General features: G+C 42.4%; 1 protein-coding gene across 3 annotated transcripts in view; it reads left to right on the top strand.

Moving 5' to 3' along the window:
• Positions 1-26,711, top strand: part of TENM2 (teneurin transmembrane protein 2) — a 926,033-nt gene that overhangs the window by 866,693 nt on the left and 32,629 nt on the right. For all 3 annotated transcript variants that reach the window (XM_045901687.3, XM_045901680.3, XM_045901693.3), the window contains 4 exons: positions 684-838; positions 2,071-2,945; positions 10,106-10,281; positions 11,765-12,000. In XM_045901687.3, the coding sequence (XP_045757643.1) occupies positions 684-838; positions 2,071-2,945; positions 10,106-10,281; positions 11,765-12,000 (1,442 nt within the window). The remainder of the gene's footprint in view (positions 1-683; positions 839-2,070; positions 2,946-10,105; positions 10,282-11,764; positions 12,001-26,711) is intronic.

Raw genomic sequence — 26,711 nt, 5'->3', positions numbered from 1 at the left:
GGATACTTAAGGTTAAAGACTGATTGGTCCTTCGAAGGCCCAATTCTTATTAGCATTCTTAGCTACCACTGGCAGCGTGGATTAAGGATGAGGAGCCTTGGGCTTGGGCCCTAGGGTGAAGGTGCCAAAGAAATAGAAGCCACTGTGTGCATCCTACCAGGAGAGTGCTAGGACAGGTGTTCCCACAGGGCATACTGAGTAGAGTCAAGGCCTAATTGGGACTGTTTCCTGGAGGATATATTTTGAATTGGGAGTCTGTGACAGCAAGAATCACTGTTTCTCAACCTCAGTGTTGTAATTAGTTGTGAAGGGTATTCAAGTAATTTACTACCAGTAATTTTTCAAGCAGTGAACTTGGGAAATAACTTACTTTCTGAAGAGAGCAGATGCCAAGTTATTTCCCCATTCATTCATTTGCAGCCTTGGTTCATTTGCAGCCCAAAGTTCACTCTTCAGTTGGGTGGTGATACAGCCAGCACCCCAGGAACTATGCAGGTCTCAGCACAGTGCTCATGGGAAAGGGGGTTACCTTTAAAGGTTGACAGCCACTGCTCTAAGCCTGTGAATCCATCCAGGAAGGTCCCTGGTCCAAGAAGGTAATGCCCAATAGGGCATCCCCACCTCCACCCCCACAAGCCCTACTCCTTGCCAAGAGACACACTCCCACTGTTTGTCTTGATCAGGTATTGCAGTAGACAAGAACGGGCTCATGTACTTTGTTGATGCCACCATGATCCGGAAGGTTGACCAGAATGGAATCATCTCTACCTTGCTGGGCTCCAATGACCTCACTGCTGTCCGGCCACTGAGCTGTGACTCCAGCATGGATGTGGCCCAGGTGGGACTTTCTTATTTCTCATCACTATGCCACACCTGGCTCTCAGCCTGAAGTTCTCACCTGCAGCCTGTTTGGGTTGAAAGTGGAGTGGGAGGAAGAGATATAGATACAGATTACAGGTTTGTTTGTAGAAGGCTTGAGATGAACTAGACAGCAAGATGGAATGGGAAATGTCAGATAGGAATGAGAGAGAGCACAAGAGAGAAAGGAAAGCGGGGGGGGGGGATGGGGGGTCGGGGGGAGTTCTGCTCAGAAAGTGGAGCTGGTGACACACTCCAGCCATGGCAGATTACAGGGTAGGAGTTACTGTGTAATTACCTCTCTTCTCCATCATTATTGTAGGTTTGAGAATGTACTATACAGTGTTATATGTCAATCAGAACTTCCCTGTTAATCTGAAATGATTGCATCCTCACTATATAAACCTTTACTTTGTGCAGTAGTAAACTAGAGCAAAGCCATCTACAAGATTCCCCCAAGTGATATTCCGTTAGTATGGGCTCTTATGGGGGCAGAGAACAGGGGCTCACTCAAATGTACAGCAGGAGAAACTGGACTTTATTATATGGATCCTCAAACATCCCAAAATATATGTTTGCCCTTCCTATAAGGGCCTTTTCAACCTTCAGTCAACCTCATTAATTTCAGCTCAAATTCCACAACATACTGACAACTTGCCGCCAAGATGGCCGCTTCAATTTTGCAGAGAAGGCCCAGTTCATTTCTTCAAGCAAATGCTCAAGTTGTAGTTCACTAGCCGGCCTGTGCATTGGCAACCCTTGGGTCCAAACAACATGGCTCCTTTTGTGTATTAGATAAAAGTGCTGCCTCTAAATGAACATAGCCTCCTTAGGCCCATGGCTTGATGAGCAGAGGATGGGATGGATTACACTAGCCCCTTGTGTGGTGAATTACCTGTACAACTGTATATGATGACTCTGACCTTGGTCCAATCTTCTGGGACTGAGAAGAGCTTCATGGGTAGAGCTGGTGACCTACTCTAGCCACAGTAGATGATATCACAGGAGATGTTTGTTACATGGCCTCTTCTTCATCGTGTCCACTTGACATGGGCAGCGGGCAAGTGGTTTGGTGATGGGCACTTCTCATACATTATGGGTAAAAAAGTAAGTCTTTTCTCCCCCGCTGCGTAAAACCAATATATGTGCCTCACAGTTAAACACTGGGCATGTTAGAGGCTGCTCCTTAATTTGATGCCATGTCATCCACAGGTTCGCCTGGAGTGGCCAACAGACCTCGCTGTCAACCCCATGGACAATTCCCTGTATGTTCTCGAGAACAACGTCATCCTTCGAATCACTGAGAATCACCAAGTCAGCATCATCGCAGGACGCCCCATGCACTGCCAGGTTCCTGGGATTGACTATTCACTCAGCAAACTAGCCATTCATTCTGCGCTGGAGTCAGCCAGTGCCATTGCCATTTCCCACACCGGGGTCCTCTATATCACTGAGACAGATGAGAAGAAGATTAACCGTCTACGCCAGGTCACAACCAATGGGGAGATCTGCCTTCTAGCTGGGGCAGCCTCAGACTGTGACTGCAAAAACGATGTCAATTGCAACTGCTACTCGGGAGATGATGCCTATGCAACTGATGCCATCTTGAACTCCCCATCATCCTTAGCTGTAGCTCCAGATGGTACCATTTACATCGCAGACCTTGGAAATATTCGGATTAGGGCAGTCAGCAAAAACAAGCCCATTCTTAATGCTTTCAACCAGTATGAGGCTGCATCCCCTGGAGAACAGGAGCTGTATGTTTTCAACGCCGATGGCATCCACCAGTACACTGTGAGCCTGGTGACTGGGGAGTACTTGTACAATTTCACTTATAGTGCCGACAATGATGTCACTGAATTGATTGACAATAACGGCAATTCCCTGAAGATCCGTCGGGACAGTAGTGGCATGCCCCGCCACCTGCTCATGCCTGACAACCAGATCATCACCCTCACAGTGGGCACCAACGGAGGTCTCAAAGTCGTGTCCACGCAGAATCTAGAGCTTGGCCTCATGACCTATGATGGGAACACTGGCCTACTAGCCACCAAGAGTGATGAAACAGGATGGACAACTTTCTATGAGTAAGTACATTTGTTAAGTATTTCTCAACAGCACCCTACCCTAGCCAGCAGCAGGATTGGCTATCCACATAGCTTTTAATATTGTTTAGTCACATTGTCTTCCTGACTTTAATGTCAACTTGTGGCCTCAAGATACTCATGTCCCCTCTCCTTGACTTCTAAGTGATTTGCACTGCTAGGTCTATGATATTGAACATCCTCCCTACAAGGGCTGTCCGATTTCTTTTGCCCGCTTGCCCTTCCAGCTTCAGGATATTGGACATGCACAGCACCTGGGAGAGCAAGTGCTCATTAACTTTGCTGATTATTCATGTTTGCCATGGGTGCGGAAATTAGAATCTAAAAGGCAAGATCCTGGTGGGACTCCCGTAATTTGCCAGTAGGTCCAGCAACACACTTGATTGCACAGACAGGTAGATAAACTCTGAATTTCCTCCTTAGCAGAAGCAGATCAATACAGATAAAGTGCTAGGTATATTAAAAGATGTGAGAGCTGGTCATATTTCCCCTAACAATTATCTCATACTTAATAGTCCTGCCGTTTGTTGTGCCAAAAAAGCTGTATTCCGTCACTCCTGCGGGCAGTGCTTGGTCACACTGCCTACTGCTGCAGGTATTAACCAGTGGGATGCTGGCTGGGGAAAATTGTTAAGGCGTGATTTCGCCAGGCCCTGCCGAGACTGGGATGGAATTTGCAAGGATCTGGCTCTTCGCGACGGTGAAGGATCTGGTCAAGCTCGCATTTGGAGTCCTTGCTTGCTTTCTGTCGAGGTATTGCTGCTGGCTGAGAACTTAGTAAGTTGGGGAGGATTGTTGCAGAGGGAATGGGGAACAAGAGAGAGAACAGAAGACCCCATTGTTGATCACTCCTAAGTCCAGGAATCTTCATTTCTAGTTGGTAGGCAAATGGGTTTGGGAGAATGGAAAGGAAGCTGTTGCCACCTGCTGGAAATTTCCTGCGTTGCAGAATTGCTTTCCCTTGCTCTCTTTCCCTTTGGGCCAAGCTGTCCTCCTCGAATTTCAGAAGCATCCTAGCATCCTTCAGGGCACTGGGACTTGATCAAACTTTACCAGCCAGTGACCCTGCCTCTGTAGGCACCATCTGAGTGCCATCTTTAGCTCTCACACCAACTTAGGCTAAAACTCTACCATAACCCAAACACCTATAAGATTTTCACCTTCCCTTCTAGCAGTCCCACCTAAGGACCCAGTGCATTTCAGAGATAATTTGTTGGCTGACATGACTGAGGACAAAACAGTGTCACTCTCAGGAGGCCATTCTGAATTAGGCCTGACTTAGAGACCATAATAAAGAAGTTCGGACTTAGGTGCACCTTTAGACGCTAGCTCTAACTGGGGGAGTATTTTCCAGGAGGGGTCCCTAGTTGAATAAAAATATGGGCAGGATGCTTTAAAAAAAAAAAAAAAAAAAGAAGTTCACAAGTTACATGGAAACTGTGTGATTGTTTTCTCTCTTGAAGAGCTGCTTTTTGAATATGTGGATAAATCCAATTGTCACAAATTCTCAATTGTAGGAGTTCAAATGTGTTAGGTTTTCTTGTTGCTCCTAAAAAGATGGTGAATTCCTTTTGCTTTATAGTACTTTCACACACGGTCAGCTGGGGAAGAACAGCCTGTGTCCCTGAAAGGCCCAGGACTTTACTTAAAATTACAACCACCCCTATACACGTGCATTCTCTCTCTCTCCCTCCTTTATTTTAATCCTTACCACTTGTTACCATCTGACATACTCTATATTTTAAATCATGGTTTATTTTTGCCCTGTCCATCATGTGTACATCATGGAGGCAGGGATTTTCATCCATTTTGTTCTTAGTCCTGTCCCCAGTGTCTTGAACAATGACTGGCATGCAGTAGGCACTCAGTAAATACTTGCTGAATAAATGAGTCAAAAGCGCCCCTTTAGCTCCACACAGGCCAAAGCTGCAGTGGTTCCACTGAGTGGCCTTGAGATCCCATTACTGGAACTCATAGCTCCTTGCAACTATGTGTAGACTTATTTGCAAAGAGACCTGAATCTGAAGATACTCACTCCACGGGCAAGTAAGTACAGCTGTAGGAAACTCACTCTTCTTTGACAGTTAAAGAGAACATAACCTGTTTTTCTTCCCATGGCCCCTGAGATCCTGGCCTCAACCCCAATCCTCTGTTCCCCAAAAGTAGAATCTCCAGTTTCTACTACGGTTCTCAGAAGGAAGCACAGCACCTGGAACCACCATACGTGTCCAGGTGCGTTGGAATTAAATCTTTGCCTGGATCCCAGGTCATGGAACTCCTCATATGGTCCCTGCTTGGCTGCAGGAGTTGAGGATATTGTCTGGTACCGAGTACTCCCTTAGGCGCCCCACACGCAAACACTTAGAACTGTTTTCCTTTTTTTTTTTATTATGTTAGTCACCATACAATACATCATTAGTTTTCTGATGTAGTGTTCCACAATTCATTGTTTTCGTATAACACCCAGTGCTCCATGCAGTACGTGCCCTCCTTAATACCCATCACCAGGCTAACCCATCCCCCCACCCCCTCCCCTCTAGAACCCTCAGTTTGTTTCTCGGAGTCCATAGTCTCTCATGGTTCATCTCCCCCTCCGATTTCCCCCCCTTCATTTTTCCCTTCCTTCTCCTAATGTCCTCCATGCTATTCCTTATGTTCCACAAATAAGTGAAACCATATGATAATTGACTTCCTCTGCTTGACTTATTTCACTTAGCATAATCTCCTCAGTCCCATCCATATTTTCTTACCTATTTATATTGAGTTAAAATTGATATGTTTCAACTGTACAACATAATGATTTGATATTTGTATGTATTGTGAAATGATCACCACTCTGAGTCTAGTCAACATCCATCATTATACAGAGATACCAAAAATGTTCTTCTTGTGATGAGAACTTTTAGGATTTATTCTCTTAGCAGCTTTCAAATACGCAGTACAGTATTATTACCTATCCCCATACTGTACATTACATCCCAATGACTTACTTACACCTGGAAATTTGTACCTTTTGACCCCCTTCCCCCATTTTTACCTATCTCCCATTTCAGGTAACCACCAAGATGTTCTCTGTGTCTATGAGCTCAGGTTATTTTTTCAAGATTCCACATATAAGATCATACGGTATTTGTTTCTAACTTATTTCACTTAGCATAATGCCCTCAAGGTCCATCCATTTTGTCACAAGTTGCAAGATTTCATTCTTTTTATGGTCAAGTAATATTCCATTGGACATTTAGGTTGTTTCCATATCTGGACTATTGTAAAGAATGCTGCAGTGGACATGGGATGCAGATCTTTTTGAGTTTGTGTTTTCATTTTCTTTGGATGGATACCTAAAGTGGAATTGCCAGATAATGTGGTAATTTTATTTTTAATTTTAGGAGGAAAGTCCATACTGTGTTCCATAGTGTTTATATCAATTTACATCCCCACCAACAGTGTGCAAGGGTTTCCTTTTTTCCACATCCTTGCCAACACTTATTTCTTATGGTTTTGATAACAGACATTCTGATAGGTGTGAGGTAATACCTCATTATGGTTTTGATTTGCATTTCCCATTGATTAGTGGTGTTGAGCACCTTTCCATGTACCTGTTGGCCATTTGTGTGTCTTCTTTGGAAAAGCGTCTATTCAGATCCTCTGTATATTTTTTAACCGGGTTGTTTGCTTTTATGCTATTGAACTGTATAAGGTTTTTTTATATTAACCCTTTATCAGATATATGATTTGCACAAATTTTCTCCCATTCAGTAAGTTGCCTTTTCATTCTGTTGATGGTTTCCTTGGCTGTTCAGAAGCTTTTTAGTTTGATGCAATCCCACTCGTTTATTTTTGCTTTTGTTGCCTTTGCTTTTGGGGTCAAATCAAAAAATTGCCAAGACTTATGTCAAGGAGCTTACCATCTAGGTTTTCTTCTAGTTTTATGGTTTCAGGTCTTCAAGGTTTTTATCATTTTGAGTAAATTTTTATGTAACAGTCCAGTTTCATTGTTTTCCATGTGGCTGTCCTATTTTCCCAACACCATTTATTGAAGAGACTGTCCTTTCTCCATTGTATATTCTAGACCCCTTTGTGGTAAATTAAATGAGCATACATGTGTGGGCTCCCTATTATATCTGGGCTCCCTATTCTGCTCTATTGACCTGTATGTCTGTTTTTATGCCCATCCCCTACTGTTTTGATTATTATAGTTTTGTAATATAGTTTGAAATCAGGAACCATGATGCCTCCAGCTTTGTTCGTCTTTCTCAATATTGCTTTGGCCATTAGGAGTCTTCTCTGGTTCCATACAGATTTTAGGACTATTTGTTCTGTTTCTGTGAATAATGCCATTGGAATTTTGTTAGGGATTGCATTGAATTGTGTGGACATTGTGATTCCTCCAGTCCATGAACGTGGAATTTCTTTCATCAATGTCTTATAGCTTTCAGTATAAGAGGTCTTTTACCTCCTTGGTTAAATTTCTTACTAGGTTTTTTTTATTCTTTTTGATGCAATCATAAATGGATTGTTTGTCTTTCTGCTAGTTTGTTATTAGTGTATAGAAACACAACAGATTTTTATATATTGATTTTTGTATCCTGCAACTTTACTGAATTTATTGGTTCTGTTTCTATGTGTAATATCACACCATCTGCAAACAGTTACAGTTTTACTTCTCTCTGATTTGGATGCACTTCTTTTTCTTGTTTAATTGTTCTTTTTCCTGATATTAGAGGAAAAGCTTTCAGTTTTTCACTAGTGGGTATGATGTTAGTTGTGGATCTGTCATATATGGCCTCTATTATGTTGAGGTACATTCCCTCTATACCCACTTTGTTGATTTTATCATTAATGGATGTTGAATTTTGTCAGATGCTTTTTCTGCATCTTTTGAACCATCCTTGCATCCCTGGAATAAATCCCACTTTCAAGGTACTGTTGAATATGATTTTCTACATGTAATTTAAATATGAATACGATTTGAGTTTTTTTGCATCTATATTCATCGGAGATATTGGTCTGTAATTTTCTTTTCGTTTGTTGTCCTTGTCTTGTTTTGGTAGCAGAGTAATGCTGGCCTCAGAAAATGAGTTTGGAATAGTTCCCTCCTCTTCTTTTTTTGGAAGAGTTTGAGAAGGATTGCTATTAATAAGTCTTCAAATGTTTGGTAGCATTCACCAGTGAAGCCATCTGGCCCTGTAGTTTTGTTTGTTGGAACGCTTTTGATTACTGATTGAAACTCCTTAGTAGTAATCTCTTATGATCCTTTGTATATCTGTGGTATCAGTGGTAACATCTCTTCTTTCGTTTCTGATTTTATTCGAGCCCTCTCATCTTTTTTTCTTGGTGAGTCTAACTAAGGGTTGTCAATTTTATCTTTTAAAAAAACCAGCTCTTAGTCTCATTGATCTTTTGTCTTTTTATTCTCTATTTCATTTAAATACCTTTTGTTTCTAATCATAAGACATGGAAGTCAGGCATATTGGTTAGAAATAATTCCTAAAATATGGGAACATACAAACACATGCAGAAAAACTATCGTTAATGTTGAGATGTCTATATTTTGAGAGACTTTCTTCTACTATCAGGGGAATATATCCCTGTGCTCTACTCTTTCCACTCAATAATATATACATTTTTTTTTCACTCTGATAGAAATCACTGTCATCAATTTTGATGGCTTTAGAGGTTTCTACTTTATGGATACATCCTTATTTAACAAATCTCTGATGAATGACCATTTAGGTTATTCTAATTTGTCACTAACATCTTTGGACACCTGTCTGAGAGGCAGTTTCCTTAACAGAGAAGAGGACAAAAGGGAGTCCCTTTGACAGGGAGAGCCTGAGTCCCATCCGTGTTTTACCTGGAAAGCCCTGATGGTATAACCACTATAATGTAGTATCTGCACCACCCATTGCCTAGTGCTGTGGGCAAATGATGAGGGTAGAGCCAAAAGCTGGGCTCCCAGCTCGAAGTTCTCCTCTCCCCACCCCCTTTGTCCAACTGGCCATCCAGCTTAATGTTCTGTTCTCAGCTTTCAAACATCCCCAGAAGCAAAATTTCTTATCACATTTTCTCAAATCACTCACCAGGTCTGCATTCCTTGCATTCCTTTATTCTGAAACCATTTGCCAAGAACCATCCATATTTGCTTTTTTTTTTTTTAACATTTTATTTATTTATTTGACAGAGAGGGAACACAAGCAGGGGGAGAGGGAGAAGCAGGCTTCCCGCAGAGCAGGGAGCCCAATGCAGGGCTCGATCCCAGGGTCCCGGGATCATGACCTGAGCCGAAGGCAGACATCCAACAACTGAGCCACCCAGGAGCCCCCATATTTGTTTTTTTTGTCCTACGTGACAAAGTTAAATAAGCCACCATGGTTCTGTTCTGTTCACTGGCTGTCCTATATGCTGTACAAGCTCCAGTCTCCATCACTCAGAACCCACCAACTTTGTCCCCAGTCCAGAGGGACACACCTAGAGGCCAAGTAAACTACTTTCTTTGCTCCCCCTTCCTCCCCTCTCTAGTAACATCTCATCTGAGGAAGCTCAAGTCTCTTTCCTAGGGCCTATGGAGGGTCCAAGCTTTCTGATTACAATGTGGGAAAACATCCTACCAAGTGGAACAGCAAGGTTTTTTGCTAAAGGAGATGGAAAAAATAACTCCACAGTTTAAGAGAAAAGATGATGTACATAAAGGAGAAGGGCCCAATCTCAGGCAACTTTCTAGCAACAGAACTGATCACTGGTATACCTAAACTTGGGTGCTAAGGTCAAGTGAGTCAGTGGGAAAACAGTCTAAGAAGGCTGCTTGGGGTGCTGTGGTTGGTTTGGGGCTATACAGCCAGAGAAAGGGGTATAGGTGGCCAGACCTGCTATGCTTGAGCCAAGGCATGGAGGTGGCATTTGGCCCAGGCTGACTGTCCAAGACTATGCAGTGGCAAGTGGGATGAGGTTATAGGAGTATGGAAGAGCAAGGACATAGATGGTCTCCAATGCCAGGTCTTGCTGATTGTGACAAGGAGCCTCAGTGTGATACACTACCCAGCCACTCCATCTTCCAGTCTCTCTGGCCCTTGTGTGGTTCTGAGTGGTGGGAAAGTCTTCGGCTCCAGTAACTGTGCTTCCAAACCTGTGTGTCTGTCCTCCAGCTATGACCACGAGGGCCGCCTGACCAATGTGACACGCCCTACGGGGGTGGTGACCAGTCTGCACCGGGAAATGGAGAAATCCATCACCATTGACATTGAGAACTCCAACCGTGATGATGATGTCACCGTCATTACCAATCTGTCTTCAGTGGAGGCCTCCTACACAGTGGTACAAGGTAAGCCCCCTACCCACTAAACTCACCCATGGACCCCAGCCAAGCCTGGGAGGACTTCCAGAGACTGGGAATACCCATTAGCTTGTTATTTTAGTCAAGTGTCCACAGCAAACAAATTCTACAAGAGGTCAGTCTTGTAGAAAATGACTTAATCAGATTCAAGAGAATGTCATCTATACTAAATGAAATGTCTAGAGCTTTGGGAATGTCTACATACTTATCTGAAAATGTCAGTTGTCATCCCCACTCACTCTTACCTCTCCATCATCAGCACTCCCCACCAACCCAACACATATAGGTACCTTCTCCAAGGCTCTTTATCCTTTTGGGTTCATCTCTTCCTTTTTTGACCCCATTCTGATTCTTCTTCCAAGTACTTGTTTGTTGAATTGATTGTCCTGGAATCAGAGCCCTTTAGCAATCTCTTGCCAAGACCAGGATCTCAAAGGTTTCTGACCACCCCATAGTTACTAGTGCTGTTTGACATGACACACAGTCCAGGACAAGCACAGGAGCTGGCAAGAAAAGGAATTGTGCAGATTAATTTTTCTTTAATGTCAGTGGGCTAGCCCATTGTCAGAGGATAAAAGTGTCCTCTCAGTAGATAAATGGTGACATTTCTGGACTATTATCCCACGACAGAGCCTGTTTCAATGACTCTATTTCTGCTCTGCCAAATGATTAATGATGTAGATTCTGTCTTTCTGCATGATGGCTACAGTTTCAGGAGTGACAGATACACATTTGCTCACTATCCCAAAAGCCAGCATCTCAGAAGCCAGCCAAGTGGACTCCTTTGCCCAAATAATCAGGAAGCAATATATCTGTAAAAGGAGTTTCAGACACATTTCCTTCCTGGAACTTTTCGATAAGGAAAAAGGTCACAAGTCTGATTGACTAGTGTAGATTTCCTTTGGGAAGATAAACGCATGTTATCAGCACCCACTAGCTCAGTCTACCTTATGCTGTTTGAATCTCTTCAGAGTTCTCTTGAGTAGAGGTGGCATCATGGTGGAGTCAGCAGCAGAAGCATGAAGGGCAGGAAGGTTGCTTTTTCTCTTGATCTGATCTGTAGCTAGACCATCAACTTCCAGGTTAGATGGTAGGCAAAAGGAAAAAATATATATATTTTATCTTAAATGGGAAAAAAAGACTATGTTAAAGATTAGGGATTTGATTGACACAAATTGTGTAGGCAATAGACATCTTTAAAGGTACTATTAATAGTCTTCAGTGAGTAGAAGAAAAATATCACAGCATAATTATTTCTGGAGTGCCACATATTAATAATGTTTTTCTTTCCACGGATCAGTAGCATCTCTGCTACTCACCTTAACATTGTATATGTGCTAATTGAAGGCAGCCTTAGACTGACAGCTGCAAAGTACCATGGAAACCTGTAAAAATAGGGGTTCTGTTCTCTTATGACTAAAAGAGTGGATAATTTCTTTCCCTATCCCCACCCCCACTTACATTTCTCCAGATCAAGTGCGGAACAGCTACCAGCTCTGTAATAACGGTACCCTGAGGGTGATGTATGCCAATGGGATGGGTGTCAGCTTCCACAGCGAGCCCCACGTCCTAGCGGGCACCATCACCCCCACCATTGGGCGTTGCAACATCTCCCTGCCCATGGAGAATGGCCTCAACTCCATTGAGTGGCGCCTAAGAAAGGAACAGATTAAAGGCAAAGTCACTATCTTTGGCAGGAAGCTCCGGGTAAGTGGTTCCACCCCATCTGTCACCTCTAAGTGGTAGGGGATCCACACTTTCCTCAGGAGCTGAGGAAATTTCCCAGGTCCCAAGCCTCCATTACTCCTTTCTTCCATGGGAAAGACAAATCTTTCTCTCAGAAGATAGAAGCCATATCCCTTTAGGAAAAAAAGTGTCGGTTTCCTAGGAGAGAAAGAGGTGGGGATTTACCTTATGCTCTAGCTTGGGATAGCTTCAGTCTTCTTGTCACACTTGCCATCTTCTCCCTCGACTTTCACTCTTTGGCCAATTCGACAAAAACTTGGTGTCTACTGTGTGCTGAGTAATGTGATGAATACTGGAAGAACGATAATTTTATAATGTACTCTTTACCCTCAAGGAGTTAACAGTCCAGTAGAATATATAGATGCAGGATAATCCAGTGGGTTAAATGAGCAGAGCATAGGGCCTGGATGGAATCATAGAGGAGGAGATATCACCCAGCCTAAGGTGATCAGGGAAGGCTTCCCAAGAGGAAATCACAAGCAAACCATGGCAGAAAGTTTTAACCAACCGTAGCTTCCCCAGACTAGGCAGCTTATCCACAAAAAACTAACACACAACACTCACTGAGGACTTTCATGATGCAAGTTCTATGTTAAATGCTTTACTTATTTTCGACAGCCCCATAGGGATACTTACCTCTGTTTTTCAGATGAGGAAATACAGGTTCTGGGAAGCTACATAACCTGTCCAAAGGCACCATGGCTAGAAAATGGCACAGCCAGGACACAGTCCCAGTTCCATCTTTGTTTCTGGCTCACTTGCTAATATCCTTAATCACCAAGCCCCACAGCTTCTGGATTAAATTCACAGTCATCCAGATAATCTGGGTCCTGCCCTAGTCACTTATCTGGTACTAGGAGGGACTGATTCTTAACATCATGCTAACCCCTTCCCCCATGGCAGGGAATCCTAGGGATCCCAATCCTCATCAAATTCAGCACATATTTACTGAATACCTACTACAAGCCAGCACTGGAGATCAATATGGCACCCCAAGCAAAATCCCTACCTTCCTGCAGCTTACCGTTAGGGGTGGGGAAAGGGACAAGAGGGACAGATAGTACACTAGTAAGTAACTAAAGTAACTGCAGATTAAGATGAGTGTTGGGATGAAAGTAAATGGAGCACGGCAGGGTTTAACCACTACTTTGGAATCACACTTGGGTAATAACTTTGGCCTGTTATTGGGTTGAAATCCACCCAGGCTAGGCTACCTCCCAGCAGGGCCAGCCCACTCCATATTAAGATTCTGCCTTTGTCTAGTTGGAGCTTCATTCCTCACATTAGGTTATCAGCAGTCTCCCATGTTTTTCTTCCTGTGCTGGTATCTGCAAAGTTGCAAACGGCAGTATCTTCCTAAAGACAAAAATGAAATGAGATTAGTAGCTAAATCCTTAATGACTGGATTTCAGGGCTGTATAATTGATTTTTGATATGCTGCACTGTAGAACTTGATTATAAGTAGTAATCGTGCTTTTTCTCTAATAAATCAGTTATGCATTTTGACTAAGTTTTCAAAATAAAGATAAATGTGGCCCTAAAATAAAATGGCTATAATCCCAACCCTGAATATTAAAAATCTTAATAATGATACTTGTGGTAATTAACAGAAGTTAGGCACGCAAGTCTTATAACTGAATTTCTGCCAGGGTTAGATTTGCTGGCATCATGTTTATGCAAATCAAAACACAGCTTTATCTATCAACACCTCAACATTTAATTGTCTGGTGTTAGTTCCTGTAACAATAATCACATATCCATTTAGCTCTCTTAAATGAAAATCACTATGAGATTATAACAGGTTGAGTGGACTGAAAATGTAATTTGAAAATGAGGGAGAAAGCCTGGAATTTATTTGCATCTCATTTATTTTAATTCAATTCATAAATTGTTTAGTGAATGAAATAAAAACAACTCCTGGAAATTGCAGGGGAGCAATTGGAAGAAGGTGTAAAAGAAAGGTGGAGTGTGCTGTGGATGAAGAGAACCAGGGAGTGTCCTTTTAGTCAGGTTCTTTGTGAGCCCAGGGCAGGGAAGTTTGCAGCCCCTAAACCATGGGTACCTGTGGGTCCGCACAAGTCAAGCAGGCTCTTCTCTCCTCAACTCCAGTGCTGACATTTCTTTATCCTCTATCTTGACTTCCATTGTCAAATGGGGCCATGAAATTTTTCGTTCATCCTACAACTGTCATCATTTTCCTGTGTATAACTAACTTGTTCTTTGGTTTGTTTGTTTGTTTTTTTTTAATTTTCTCTTGGATTTAAGTCTCCTCTGTATTTGGGCTGCAAATTAAACCAATATTATACATTTTTTTAAAAAAACGTGTTTGCTAAGTGCCAACTCTATGCCAAGCACTATGGAGTGAGTAGACTAGAGAGAGAGAAAGAAAACTAAATGCTTGCCAGCATGGAGAAGACAATGTGAATCATGTGGTATAAGCTGTAACAGAGGCAATGTTACAAGGAAAGCGATAGTGGGTTGTGTCAGGAGAGATAACAAATAAGCCCTACAATCTCAGGAGCTTTCCACATCACAGTGCAAATAAGGCAGGCGGCTCGTCCTCATGGTGACTCACTGCGGTTGCTGTCTTGCGATCCCACCACAGTAGGCAGATGACCTCTAAAGTTGCTCTGGAAGGACAAGGGGGCTGAGCGAGCAGAGCTCAGCATGGCCTGCATCACTTCAACTGAAACGCAAGACAGCCCAGGAGACATCTTTCTGAGTGCCTAAGGAAAAAATAAATGAAAGAGTTGGTGAACACATAGCAGGGTCTCTGCCACCTTGATCAGGAAGAGCTTCACAGAAGAGTTGGAATCGGTTCTGAAGAGCAGTAGGAATTAGCCTGGCAAAGATATGGGGAAGGGGTGATCAGAAGTGTTGCAAAAAGGGGAAGAGCATTTCAGGAAACCTTAACCAGTTGGGCCAGAGGGAAGGCAAATGTGTTACACTGTGGTACAGAAAAAGAATGCATCAGCCAAAGGTAGCACATGGAAAGGAATATTTGGCTAGGCTGCCATCTATCCAGAGGACAGTGGGGAGGGTTTCCAGGGTTTAATTTTAGCAGAGTGATGTGTTTGGATGTGTAGTCTTAGAAACACCTCTCAGGCTTCCTCAGGTGTGGAGGAAGATAGATTAGAAGGGGACAAGACAGGAGGAGAGGGACAGCCCAGAAGCAATTGCAGTAATCCAAAGAACTAAATCACTAACAGTAAAGAGAGAAAGAAGAGGGAGGGAGGGGTCTGAGAGATACCTTAGCACACACAATTAAGAGGATTTGACAAGTAGCAGGGTTGCTGTATCAGGCTCTCCTTTTGAGGCTCCCTCCCCACAATCATATGGACTGGGAAACCAAGTGGCTGTCTAGGCTCTGTGAAGGAGAAAGGCTAGGGACTGAACCCCAAGACAGACATGTGACATTCTGGCAGCCCCAGCCCTCCCTCTTGGAATGGGGAAAAAAATGTTGCTCCTCCATGAAAAGCAGGGAATTTGCAGAGAATCTGTGGTGCAGCAACAGGGAATATCGAGCCTTGAAACAAGCCGACTTACCTCTCCCAGGGACCATCAAGCTTCTAGGAGTCTGGCCAGTTGAGTGATGTGAGGACCCAAGGCTGAGTTTCCCTAGAATTCAGAAGAAACCAATGAAACTACCAGGATAGACCAGTTTCCCAGTGAAATTCTAAACCTTCCAGCAACCCAGTCAGAAGGAATGTGTCGGCAGCATTTCCATATAGGCTGGTGAAATGTAAGATGGCGGACGGATAGACCATCAAAGAGCCACATCCTTCCACCAAAAGCTTTATGATGCTTTGGCAAAATTTAGAGTATTAGTCCCTTCTTCCCAGCCCAAACTCAGTATGAGAATAATTTTCATTATGTCTCCCAAGGATGTCTCAAGGAATTTCATTTGAAAGAGTCTTTTCCACTCCTCTCCTTTCTCTGTTCTCTCTGGCCTTTCAAAAACACATGAAACAGTTGCATCAGGGCATCTGTAAGCTCCATGAGCACAGGAACCACTTCACCACTCTATCCCTGGTGACAAGTGCCATGTGATAGGCACTCAGACAACACGTAAGCAGGGAAGAGGGGATGACCATGCCTCTTTAAGGCTGCTCCTCACAAGGTACATGTGTGTGTGTGAATTCCTCCCCCCAAACTCACCCAAAGCAGGCATGAGTTCACAAACACATTTCCCCAGTATCTGTCAGGAATCTTTCCACTGCAAAACACAGGAAGCCCACTCAGACTAGCATAATAAGAAAGGGCATTCATTTTCTTGCCTAATGGGCCCCCACAAGCCCAAATGATGTCATCAGGCTGACACCTCTTTCTTTTTCTCTTTCTCATGGTCCCCTTCCATCCCCCAGGATTACTTCTCTTGGCAGTTGGCCTAATTTTCCCCCACAGTAGACCAGTGACCTCGTCACATGGGGGAGTCAGGCAGAGTTGGCCAAAGGTGACTTCAGGCTGACATCAGCTTAGCTTAGTGAACCCAGAAAAACGGATCTCCCACATCACTTACATTAAAAAAAAAAAAAAAACCCAGGTGACCAACTTGGTACAGATGCAGATCTATGATTGGCCAGTACAAGGTCACATGGGAACGCATGTATCTTATGTTGGACATCTCAGTAAAACCACCTAAACAGGGGAAACCTTAAAGAAAGGGGGTGCTGCACCCAAAGAAGGAAGGAGTAGGTTAAATCACTCTCTCTCTCTCTCTCTCTCTCTCTCTCTCGCTCTCACACACACACACCCCAGATATATTCTATATCCTCCATCCCTCCAGAGCCTAAGGCAAACTCCTGGCCCTGAGGCTCTGTTCATATATCATCCCCCACCCCAACCTTCCCCACCAGCAAGTCTTTTTTCTAGATTTTTTGGAAGAGAGAACAGAAACCAACCTCTTCTACTGAGATTTAAAACTCCTGCTCTTTCCTGAAATGGATTCAGTGCATGATTCTCTCTGAAAAGGAAGCAGACAACCACCCTCAGGAGGATGTTTCCTCCTGATTACGATTTACATAGAGGTTGCAGAGCAAAAAACAACTACATGTGTAGGTAGCAGAACAAAAGAAAAATCACTTCCAAGATCATCTTCCCATCATGATATTAGTATTAGTGTCCTTCCCAAGAAAAGGTGGGAGTTAGTAATTTTCTTGGGGCTTCCATATGATTAATAGGACATTGCAATTACACATTGGCTTATGTTAGTTTTACCTTTGTGGCAAATGACAGTGACACAGGAGTGAGGTGGGAGGCAGCTGTTCATGCAAACACACGCATGTAAACTCAGTTCTGCATGGAGCCCACTCAAATAGCTCTGCTAATATTCACAGTTACCATGAAAGCCTGAATTTTACCAGCCCCTTCCTGCCAGTGCTTTCCTTCTGCACCAATATTTTATATTTCAAACATCTATATGTTGGCAGTGTACGAGGCAGTCAGTATATAATGGCGAACAAAACAGACAAGACTCAGTGTTATTGTGAGCAGTGCTTGGGCAGACAGGACTTGTGATAAATTTAATATTGGCTTAAATAATATATAATTAGAAGGGCAAGCCTCTGCAAACACATTAAACAATGTATTCCCCAGGCAAGTATTACTTTTGGCTGACTTGCTATTTTGGAAGGTGTGGTGGAAAAGTGGAAAGACCCTCATGCCATAGCAAAGGGAAACAGATAATAATCAAATAAATGAACAAATAATATAAAGAAATTGTGCTGGGTGCCACGAAGAAAAATACAGGGTGCAGGTAAGAGGGAATATCTGATTCAGGTTAGGCCACTCTAAGAAAATGACATATGATCTGAGAACTGAAGAGTAGGAATTTTCCAGGCATGGGATGGGAAGCAAGCCTCCTATGCTAGTGGATTAGCATGTGCAAATGCCCTGAAGCAGATGAAACTGTTGCTTATGTCCTGAGCAGGAGGAGAGCTAGTGTGGCTGAAGCAGACTAGCTGGGGGCAAGGTCAAGGAGATAGGCCCTTAGTGACCCTGGTAAGGATCTTAGAAATATACAACTCCTCCCCGGATGGACACATTGGTGGATGAAAAGGACCATTCATCTGTAGACTAGACTATCTACCTTCCTTCTTAGAGGCTAGGAGATACGCAACATACTCGGATTCTGGAAAGTTCAGATTGAGAGGTGACAAGTACAAGCCTATTCAGGTCATCCAGGCTGAGCCTACATACCAGGTGCCTCTCTTCTCTGCTATATCTGTACCAACAGACCACTCACATCTACTAGAATATTCCCACAACATCTGAAATGAAGTTCTCTGCCTGTGCGGAGCCTTTGCTTACTACTCTAGCTTTCACTTGCTGACTTCCCCACCTCGAATATTCTCCCCAACTCTTTTCTTGCCCTCCCCTGTAAAGTCTTAGTCATCCTCCAAGCTCCCACTGAGGCAGCACGTCCTCTGGTCCTTGTGAGCCCAGTTTTAAGTGTCCCGCCTCCTTCCCATAGTTCCTTCCCTGTGTTTACTCTCATTATAGCAGTAAAGTTTTCATGGTTGGCTCACGTGTCTTTACCCCAATAAGTTCAATGAGAGAAAAGACCATAAATGTCTTGTTCTATCTTGAGTGATCACAGTAACAAGCACATAGTAGGTGCTCAGTAAATATTTAGTGAATCAATGAATGAATGGGATTTTAAGTTGACATCATGAAAATCCACTTTCTCTAACCTCTATTAATTCCAGGTTTGGGGGGAGCCTCCCAGAATGACTCTAATGGCTCTTTGGAATGAAGCCTTTTAGTTATTTGGAGATCACAGCTGTCCTAGTCACATTTTCTCTTTCTAGTTTTCCCCATTAGAACCTTAGATCATCAGAGTTGCCATGGTTCTTATAGTGGGTCTGATTCAACCCCCTTATTCACAATTGTTTGCTGAGTACCAAGCACTTTGGAAAATAATATGGACACTAAGAAAAATGAAGTCCCTGCCCACCAGAAGCTCACAGGCCATTACAGATAAGGAAATTGAGGCATTAAAGGTGAAAGACTGCTTTGCAGTGACAAAGCTAATCAGTGTCAAAACTGCAACTCAAATTCAGGTCTTTCCACCTTTCTACCTCACCATCATCCAAAACAGCAAGTCATCCAAAAAATACTGTTTGCTTAGGGAATACATTATTTAATGTGTTTGCAGAGGCTTACCCTTCTAATTATGCATTATTTAAGCTAATATTAAATTTATAGCATGTTGTTTTGTCTGCACAAGCACTGATCCCAATGTAGCATTGAGTCTTGTTGTATGGCAACTGGGGAGAGCTGCTTTATAAATCCCAGAGGAATGACCCACAAAGGAAATGAAGATGTCCTCTAGGCCTGGCTTTCTCTCTGGGTAGGTGAATACCTAAGCTTTCTGAGGCAGGAATTCAGCTCTCAAATGTCTCCAGCCATGGAAAATCTCATGCCCTCCCTCACTCACCTTTTTGGGGTTTCCCAAAACATGACAGGCAAAGTATTCCTCTGTAATCTAACTGAAACCTCTCCTGCTGTACTACAATGCCTTTTCCTGGAGGGGATCCAGCCCAGTGTTAATTTCCTCCTTCATGTTTCTCAAATCACCAGCTCCCATCATTGCCCCTCGAGCTAAGTTAGAGTCACTGGTTATGGGCCCAGCAGGGCCATTTTGACGACAGCGTTTCCTTTTCTTGGGGTTTTTTATGAGCCTCCTTGTGACAGGCGTATACTTGGTGAGATCAAAACATTCTGGGGGGAGATTCCACAGGGGAAACTACTTCCCAAAGTCTGCCCTCTGCAAAAATAAAAACCATGCTAAATAGCTGAGTTTTATTAACTGGGGAAGCCAGGCTGAGGAAAATGCCCGATAATTAAAAATAATGGCTTCCTTACAAACACAAAATTGTATTAATTTAAAAATTGGTTTCTTTATCACTGAGTACCTACCAAGCCGGCTGGGAAGGGAATTGTGCTGATCCTGGCAGTGAAAATAACTCAAAATAACTTTTATGTTCTCCAGGAAGCCTCAAGGTTAATTTAAATATTGTTAGATGGGTAATTTAATTCAGAATAAGAGAACACTGGCTAAATTAAAGCTCCTGCACACTCTCAACTGGGGGCAGATGCCCATGAAGGACTGAGCATGCCTGTCCAACCCTCCAACATCCCACACCCCACAGCTGAGGCACCTCCTCTTCACAAATGGCACCCTTATAATTAAAGATCCTTGATTAGGTTACACAACAGGCCTGAACTTCTTGGCTCAGCTGCCAGTAAATTTATCACATTTAATTATTAGAAGGATTGGGAATTTTTATAGAAATTATACATTTCAGAAGTTAACTCAAAGTGATGTGACCAAGATGGCGACCTAAGTCTTTCCTGGCTTTGTTCCCCCTCACAAGGATAACAACTACTGATGGACAAGACACCACAGAGGCAATCCTAGAACATGGGGGTGAGGCTGAAGTTCTCCCCTGAACACAGAGACCAGGACAGACTGGAATAGAAGTCTAAGAGGAACAGCTACACACTGACCACATTGTGCCCCTGCCAGGCCAGTGTCGTACTATGCAAAGAGGTCTCCTCTGAGCCTTGAAGGGAATCCAGAAGAGACATCCGCACCCCCTACACACACACACACACACACACACACACACACACACAGCATTGTGGGTTACTTTGTGAAAGCCCCTACTCTGGTCTTGCCCCACATTGATTATAGGAGAATCTGCAGGGCTTGACCCCTAGGAAACGATTGTGATAGAGAAAGGAGGAGAGGCTTTCAACAGCCAGCACACGGATCTTGACAGACCAAGTTCCTACCCACAGAGCCCAAATAGTACTCCCAACCAGCACCTCATCTGCAGAACCAAGTTGTTGGTGCAGTCTGACCATGGAACTCAACAGGGTATAAATCTGCCTGATTCAGGTCCGCAAATGAAGAGTTTCACTGGCCCTGGAGCCCCTGCCCAGACAGGGGAACTGAACCATAACCCCATGCACTGCTGAGTGTGGCTCCCAGCCCAATCTGACTGGAAGGGCTGGTGGGAACACCTGGAAGCTGAATATCTCAGTAATGACAAGCTGACAGGAAGTCAGAGCCAATCGCCCCCAGAGCAAAACCAGTACCAGACAGGGAGGCTTCCCCTGCTAGGCCCATACAAGAGGAGTTAGTTCACAGCCCCACTCACTGTTTAAAATAGCTCCTGGCCACTCCCGAGCAGAAAGCCCATTCAAAAAATTTTGTAGGTTCTCGGAGTGGGCCCTCCCACGTACCCAGGCAAAGGAGCTGAATCAAAGCCACACCCACTACTGAGTGTGACGCCACACCCACTACTGAGTGTGACTCCCCACCCTTACTGGCCAGAAGGACTGGTGGGAATGCCTGGAGGTTACATACCTCCTCAAGCTCCAGCTGAGAGGCAGGCACACAAGCTGACAGCCTACAGAGCAAAGCCATTGGCCCTATTCAGGCAGGGAACTTGGAGCAAGCATCACCTTGAGTCAAGACCACAAGGAGCCTTACAAGCTTTGGAACTAGTTCTGCTGCACCTGGACAAGGAAATTAATTCATAGCCCTGCTTATTGCTGAATACAGCCTTCAGCCTGCCCTACCAAGGCACCTAACCAGAGCACACAGGAAGCTGCATAGCCCTTCTTACAATGGCACTTGAAAAGAAGGCACAGTCCCTGGCTTTCCTCATCTGCAGAACAAAAAGAGTGGCCCCGTCTAGATGGGGAATTCAGTGCAAACTTTTCCCTGATTTGAGTCTCTAAACAACAAGCTGTGAAGGACCTAGATGCTATCTTGCTGCCCTTCCAGGGCAGAGAAGCTAATTCATACCCCAATCTATGGCTGAATATAATATCCAGTCCCAACAGTCTAGTAAGCCTGACCAGAGAACTGAGAAACCATGGAGCCCATCCTATAGCCTCAACTGGGCAAAGAACCAAGCCAGTAGTCCAACTGTTCTCAACCAGCAGCACACTCCCTCACCCCCGACCTCAAAGCTCAGGCAGTTGCCTTGCCCAGAAATTAACCCTGAAGCAAGATGCACCTGCCCAAGGACATTACCAGCAGGCACATCCAGAAACCCAAACTGGGCTGACTAGGGAAGAACTGTCTATATCAAAGCAAATCTTTAAAGTCTTGAAGAGACTAACTCAAATGTGCAGATACAAATGTAAGGAATCGAGGTTCACAATAAATCAGGTAAATATGGCACCACCAAAGGAAACTAATAAAGTTCCAATACCTGACCCTAAAGAAATGGATATGTATTGACTGTCAAAGAATTAAGAATAGTCCTCTTAAAGTTTAGAGAACTACAAGAACACCCAAATAACTGAACAAAATTAGGAAAATAGTGCATGAACAAAATGAGAAGTTCAACAAAGAAATAGAAACCATTAAAAAAAAAAAAATCCTAGACCTGAAAAATACAGTGACTGAAGAATTCAGTAGAGTGTTTCAAAAATAGACTTGACCATGCAGAAGAATCAATAACCTGGAAGATAGGACATTTGAAATTGCCCAGTCAGAGGAGTAAAAAGAAAAAAGAATGAAAAAGAGTTTACAGAACTTATGGGATATATTCAAAAGAAACAATATCTGTATTAGGGGAATTCCAGAAGGAGAAGACAAAGAGAAAGGGAAAGTAGACTTAAAGCAATAATGGCTGAAACCTTCTCAAACCTGGGGAGAGAAATGGACATCCATGAGGCCCAAAGGCTCCCAAATACTTGACCTTGAATAGGCCAACACCAAGACGCATTATAATTAAATTGTCAAAAGTCAAAGACATGGAAGTGCCTGTCTGGCTCAGTTGATACAGCATTCAACTCTTGATCTTGGGGTCATGAGTTTGAGCCCCATGCTGGGTGTAGAGATTACTTAAAAAAAAAAAAAATCGAAGACAAAGAATTTTGAGAGCAGGAAGAAAAAAGAAGTTACACTCAAGGGAATAAGACTTTCCTGAACAAACAAAAGCTGAGAAAGTTCATCATCACTATACCTGCCTTATGAAAAATGATAAGGGGAGTTCTTTAAATGGAAATAAAAGGATGTTAATTAACATTATTAAAAAAGAGAGAGAGAGAGAGACGGGTGCCTGGCTGGCTCAGGGTGTGGTGCATGCAACTCTTGATATTGGAGTTGCAGGTTCAAGCCCCAAGTTGGGTGTAGAGATTACTTAAAAATAAAATTTAAAAAAAGGAGAAAGCATAAAACTCCTTTTAATGGTAAATATGTAGTCAATGTTAGATTCTATAATATGTTAATGGTGGTATGGAATTCACAACTCTAAAAGTTAAAAAACATATGTAGTAAAAATACCAATAACGACAATAATCTATTATTAGTTACATAATATAAAATATGAAAACTATAATATCAATAACCTGAAATGTGAGAAAGAGGAGAAGTGTAAAGTCTAGGAATTCTATTAAAATTAAGTTGGTATCAGTTTAAAATACAGTATAATACTTTGAAGATAATTTATGTAAACCTCATGGTAACCACATAAGAACATATTAAAGAAGTCTAAGCATACTGATACCAAAAGACATTTAAAAACAAACAAAAAAGCAGTATAAGAAACAATGGCTCTACAAATAGCTAGAAAACAGTATTTTAAATGGCAAGTCCTATAAATAATTACTTTAAGCATAAACACATCAAATTCTCCGATGAAAAGTCATAGAATGGCAGAATGGATAAAAAAACAAAATTCAGTAATATCCTGCCTACAGAAGACTCATTTTAGGCTTAAAGACACATACACATTAAGATTGAGGAGATGGAAAAAAGATTTCAAGCATTTGGCAATAACAACAACAGAGGAATACCTATACTTCTATCAGACAAAATAGACTTTAAAAATGGTAAAAAGAGACAAAGTAGATCATTATATAGTAATAAAGGAGTCAATCCAGCATGAAGATTTAACAATTATAAATATTTACCCAACACTGGAACACCTAAATATATAAAAGAAAAACTAACAGAACTAAAAGAAGAAATAAACAGCAATACAATAATAGCTGGGGACCCTAATACCCCACTCTCAACAATCATCCAGACAGAGAAGCAAAAAGAAAAGAGCAGATTTGAACAACACTATTACCAAACAGACCTAACAGACATATATAGAACCTTCTATCCAACAAAAGCAGAATACATATTCTTCTCAAGTGCACATGGAACATTTTTTTTTTATAGACCATACATTGGGCCACAAAACAGGTCTTAGAAAAGTCAAGATTGGGGCACCTGAGTCCTCAGTCCATTAAGCATCTGACTTTGGCTCTCATCATGATCTGAGGGTCCTGGGATCAAGCCCTGCATCAGGCTCCCTGCTCAGCTGGGGAGTCTGCTTCTCCCTCTCCTTCTGCCCCTATCCCCACTTGTGCTCTCTCTCTCTCAAATAAATAAATTCTTTTTTTAAATTTTATTAAAAAAGAAAATTCAAGATTGAAATCATAGCAGGCATCTCCTCCAACCACAATGGTATAAAACCAGAAATCAATAACTGGAATAAAACTGAAAAATTCACAAATACATGGAGATTTCTGAACAATGAACAAATCAAAGAAGAAATCAAAAGAGAAGTAGAAAGTATCTTGTGTGAAATGAATATGGAAACAAAATATACCAAAACTTAAAAGTGCAGAAGCAGTTTCAATGGAGGAGGTCATAGCAATAAACATTTATCTCAGGAAACAAGAAAAGCGTCATGTAAGAAACCTAACTTTACAACTCAGGGAATGAGAAAAAGAACAAATGAATCCAAAAGTCAGAAGAAAGGAAATAAAGATTAGAGCAGAAACAAGTGAAATACAAAAAAAAAAGAAAGCAATGAAATACAGACTAAAAAGAATGTAGAAAAGATCAATGAAAGTAAAAGCTGATTATTTGAAAAAAACAAAATTATAAGCCTTTAGTTAGATTTGCCAAGAAAAAAAGAGGACTCAAATAAGATTAGAACTCAAAGAGGAGATATTACAACTGATTCAACAGAAATACAAGGGTCATGGGGCTCCTGAGTGACTCAGTGGGTTAAGCGTCTGCCTTCAGCTCAGGTCATGATCCCAGGATCCTGGGATTGAGCCACACATCAGGCTCCCTGTTCACTGGGGAGTCTCCTTCTTCCTCTGCCCCTCCCCCTGCTGTGCTCGCTCACTCTCAAATAAATAAAATCTTTTAAAAAAAGAAATACAAGGATAATACTGTGAACAATTATACACCAATAAATTGGACAACCTGGACGAAATGGATAAATTTCTAGAAACATGCAACCTACCAAAACTGTATCATGAAAAAATAGAAAATATGAGCAGACAGACTGCTACTATGGAGATTCAATCAGTAATCAAAAGAGTCCCAACAAACAAATTCCAGCTTCATTGGTGAATTCTACCAAATATTCAAAGAATTAATACCAATCCTTCTAAAACTCTTCCAAAAATGGAAGAGGAACAAACTCTTCCAAACTCCTTTTATGAGGCCAGCATTACCCTGATACCCAGACCAGACCAGATGAGGACACCACAAGAAAAGAAAATTACAGGCAATATCCCTGATGAACATAGATGTAAACATTCTCAGCAAAATATTAGCAAACCAAATTCAACAATACATTAAAAGGTCATACACCATGAGTAAGTGGGTTTATTTTTTCCAGAGATACAAAGATGTTTTGACATATTGAAATCAGTCATTGTAATACATTATATTAACAAAATTAGGGATAAAAATCATATGATTATCTCAATAGACGCAGAAAAGCATTTAACAAAATTCAACATTTATGATAAGAACTCTCAACCAAGCAGGTATATAGGGAACATTCTTCAACACAATAAAGGCCATTTATGAAAAGCCCACAGTTAACCCCAAACTCAGTGGTGAAAAGCTGAAAACTCTTCCTCCAAGATCAGGAATAAGACGAAGATGCCCATTCTCACCTCTCTTAATCAACATAGTATTGGAAACCCTAGCCAGAGTAGTTAGGCAAGAAAGAAAGAGAGAAAGAGAGGAAGAAAGAAAGAGAAGGAAGAAAGAGAGAGAGAAAGAAAGAAAGAAGAAAAGAGAGAAAGAAAGGGAGGAAGGGAGGAAGGAAGAGAAAGAAAAAAAAAGAAAGAAAGAATAAATAAATAAATGGTGTCCAAATTGAAAAAGAAGTAAAACTGCTGCTATCTGCAGATGACATAAAATTATATATAGAAAACCTTAAAGAGGGGCACCTGGGTGGCTCAGTCAGTTAAGCATCTGCCTTCGGCTCAGGTCATGATCCCAGGGTCCTGGGGTTTAGTCTTGCATCAGGCTCCCTGTTCTACAGGGAGTCTGCTTCTCCCTCTGCCCCTCTTCCCACTCATTCTCTCAATCTCTCTCTCTCTCAAATAAATAAATAAATGAATGGAAGGAAGGAAGGAAGGAAGGAAGGAAGGAAGAGAGAGAGAGAGAGAGAGAGAGAGAGAAAGAAAGAAAGAAAGAAAGAAAGAAAGAAAGAAAGAAAGAAAGAAAGAAAGAAAGAAAGAAAGATTAAAATCCTTAGGAATAAGGGTGCCTGGGTGGCTCAGTCATTAAGCGTCTGCCTTTGGCTCAGGTCGTGATCCCAGGGTCCGGGACTCCCTGCTCAGCGGAGAGCCTGCTTCTCCCTCTCCCACTCCCCCTACTTGTGTTCCCTCTCTCACTG

This window comes from Mirounga angustirostris, unplaced genomic scaffold (assembly GCF_029215605.1).
Source record: "Mirounga angustirostris isolate CCGP_5_RB_7025 unplaced genomic scaffold, mMirAng1.0.hap1 SCAF_7, whole genome shotgun sequence".
Lineage (NCBI taxonomy): Eukaryota > Metazoa > Chordata > Mammalia > Carnivora > Phocidae > Mirounga > Mirounga angustirostris.
The sequence above is the reverse complement of the archived record's forward strand: the minus strand, read 5'-3'. Positions and strand labels throughout refer to the sequence as shown.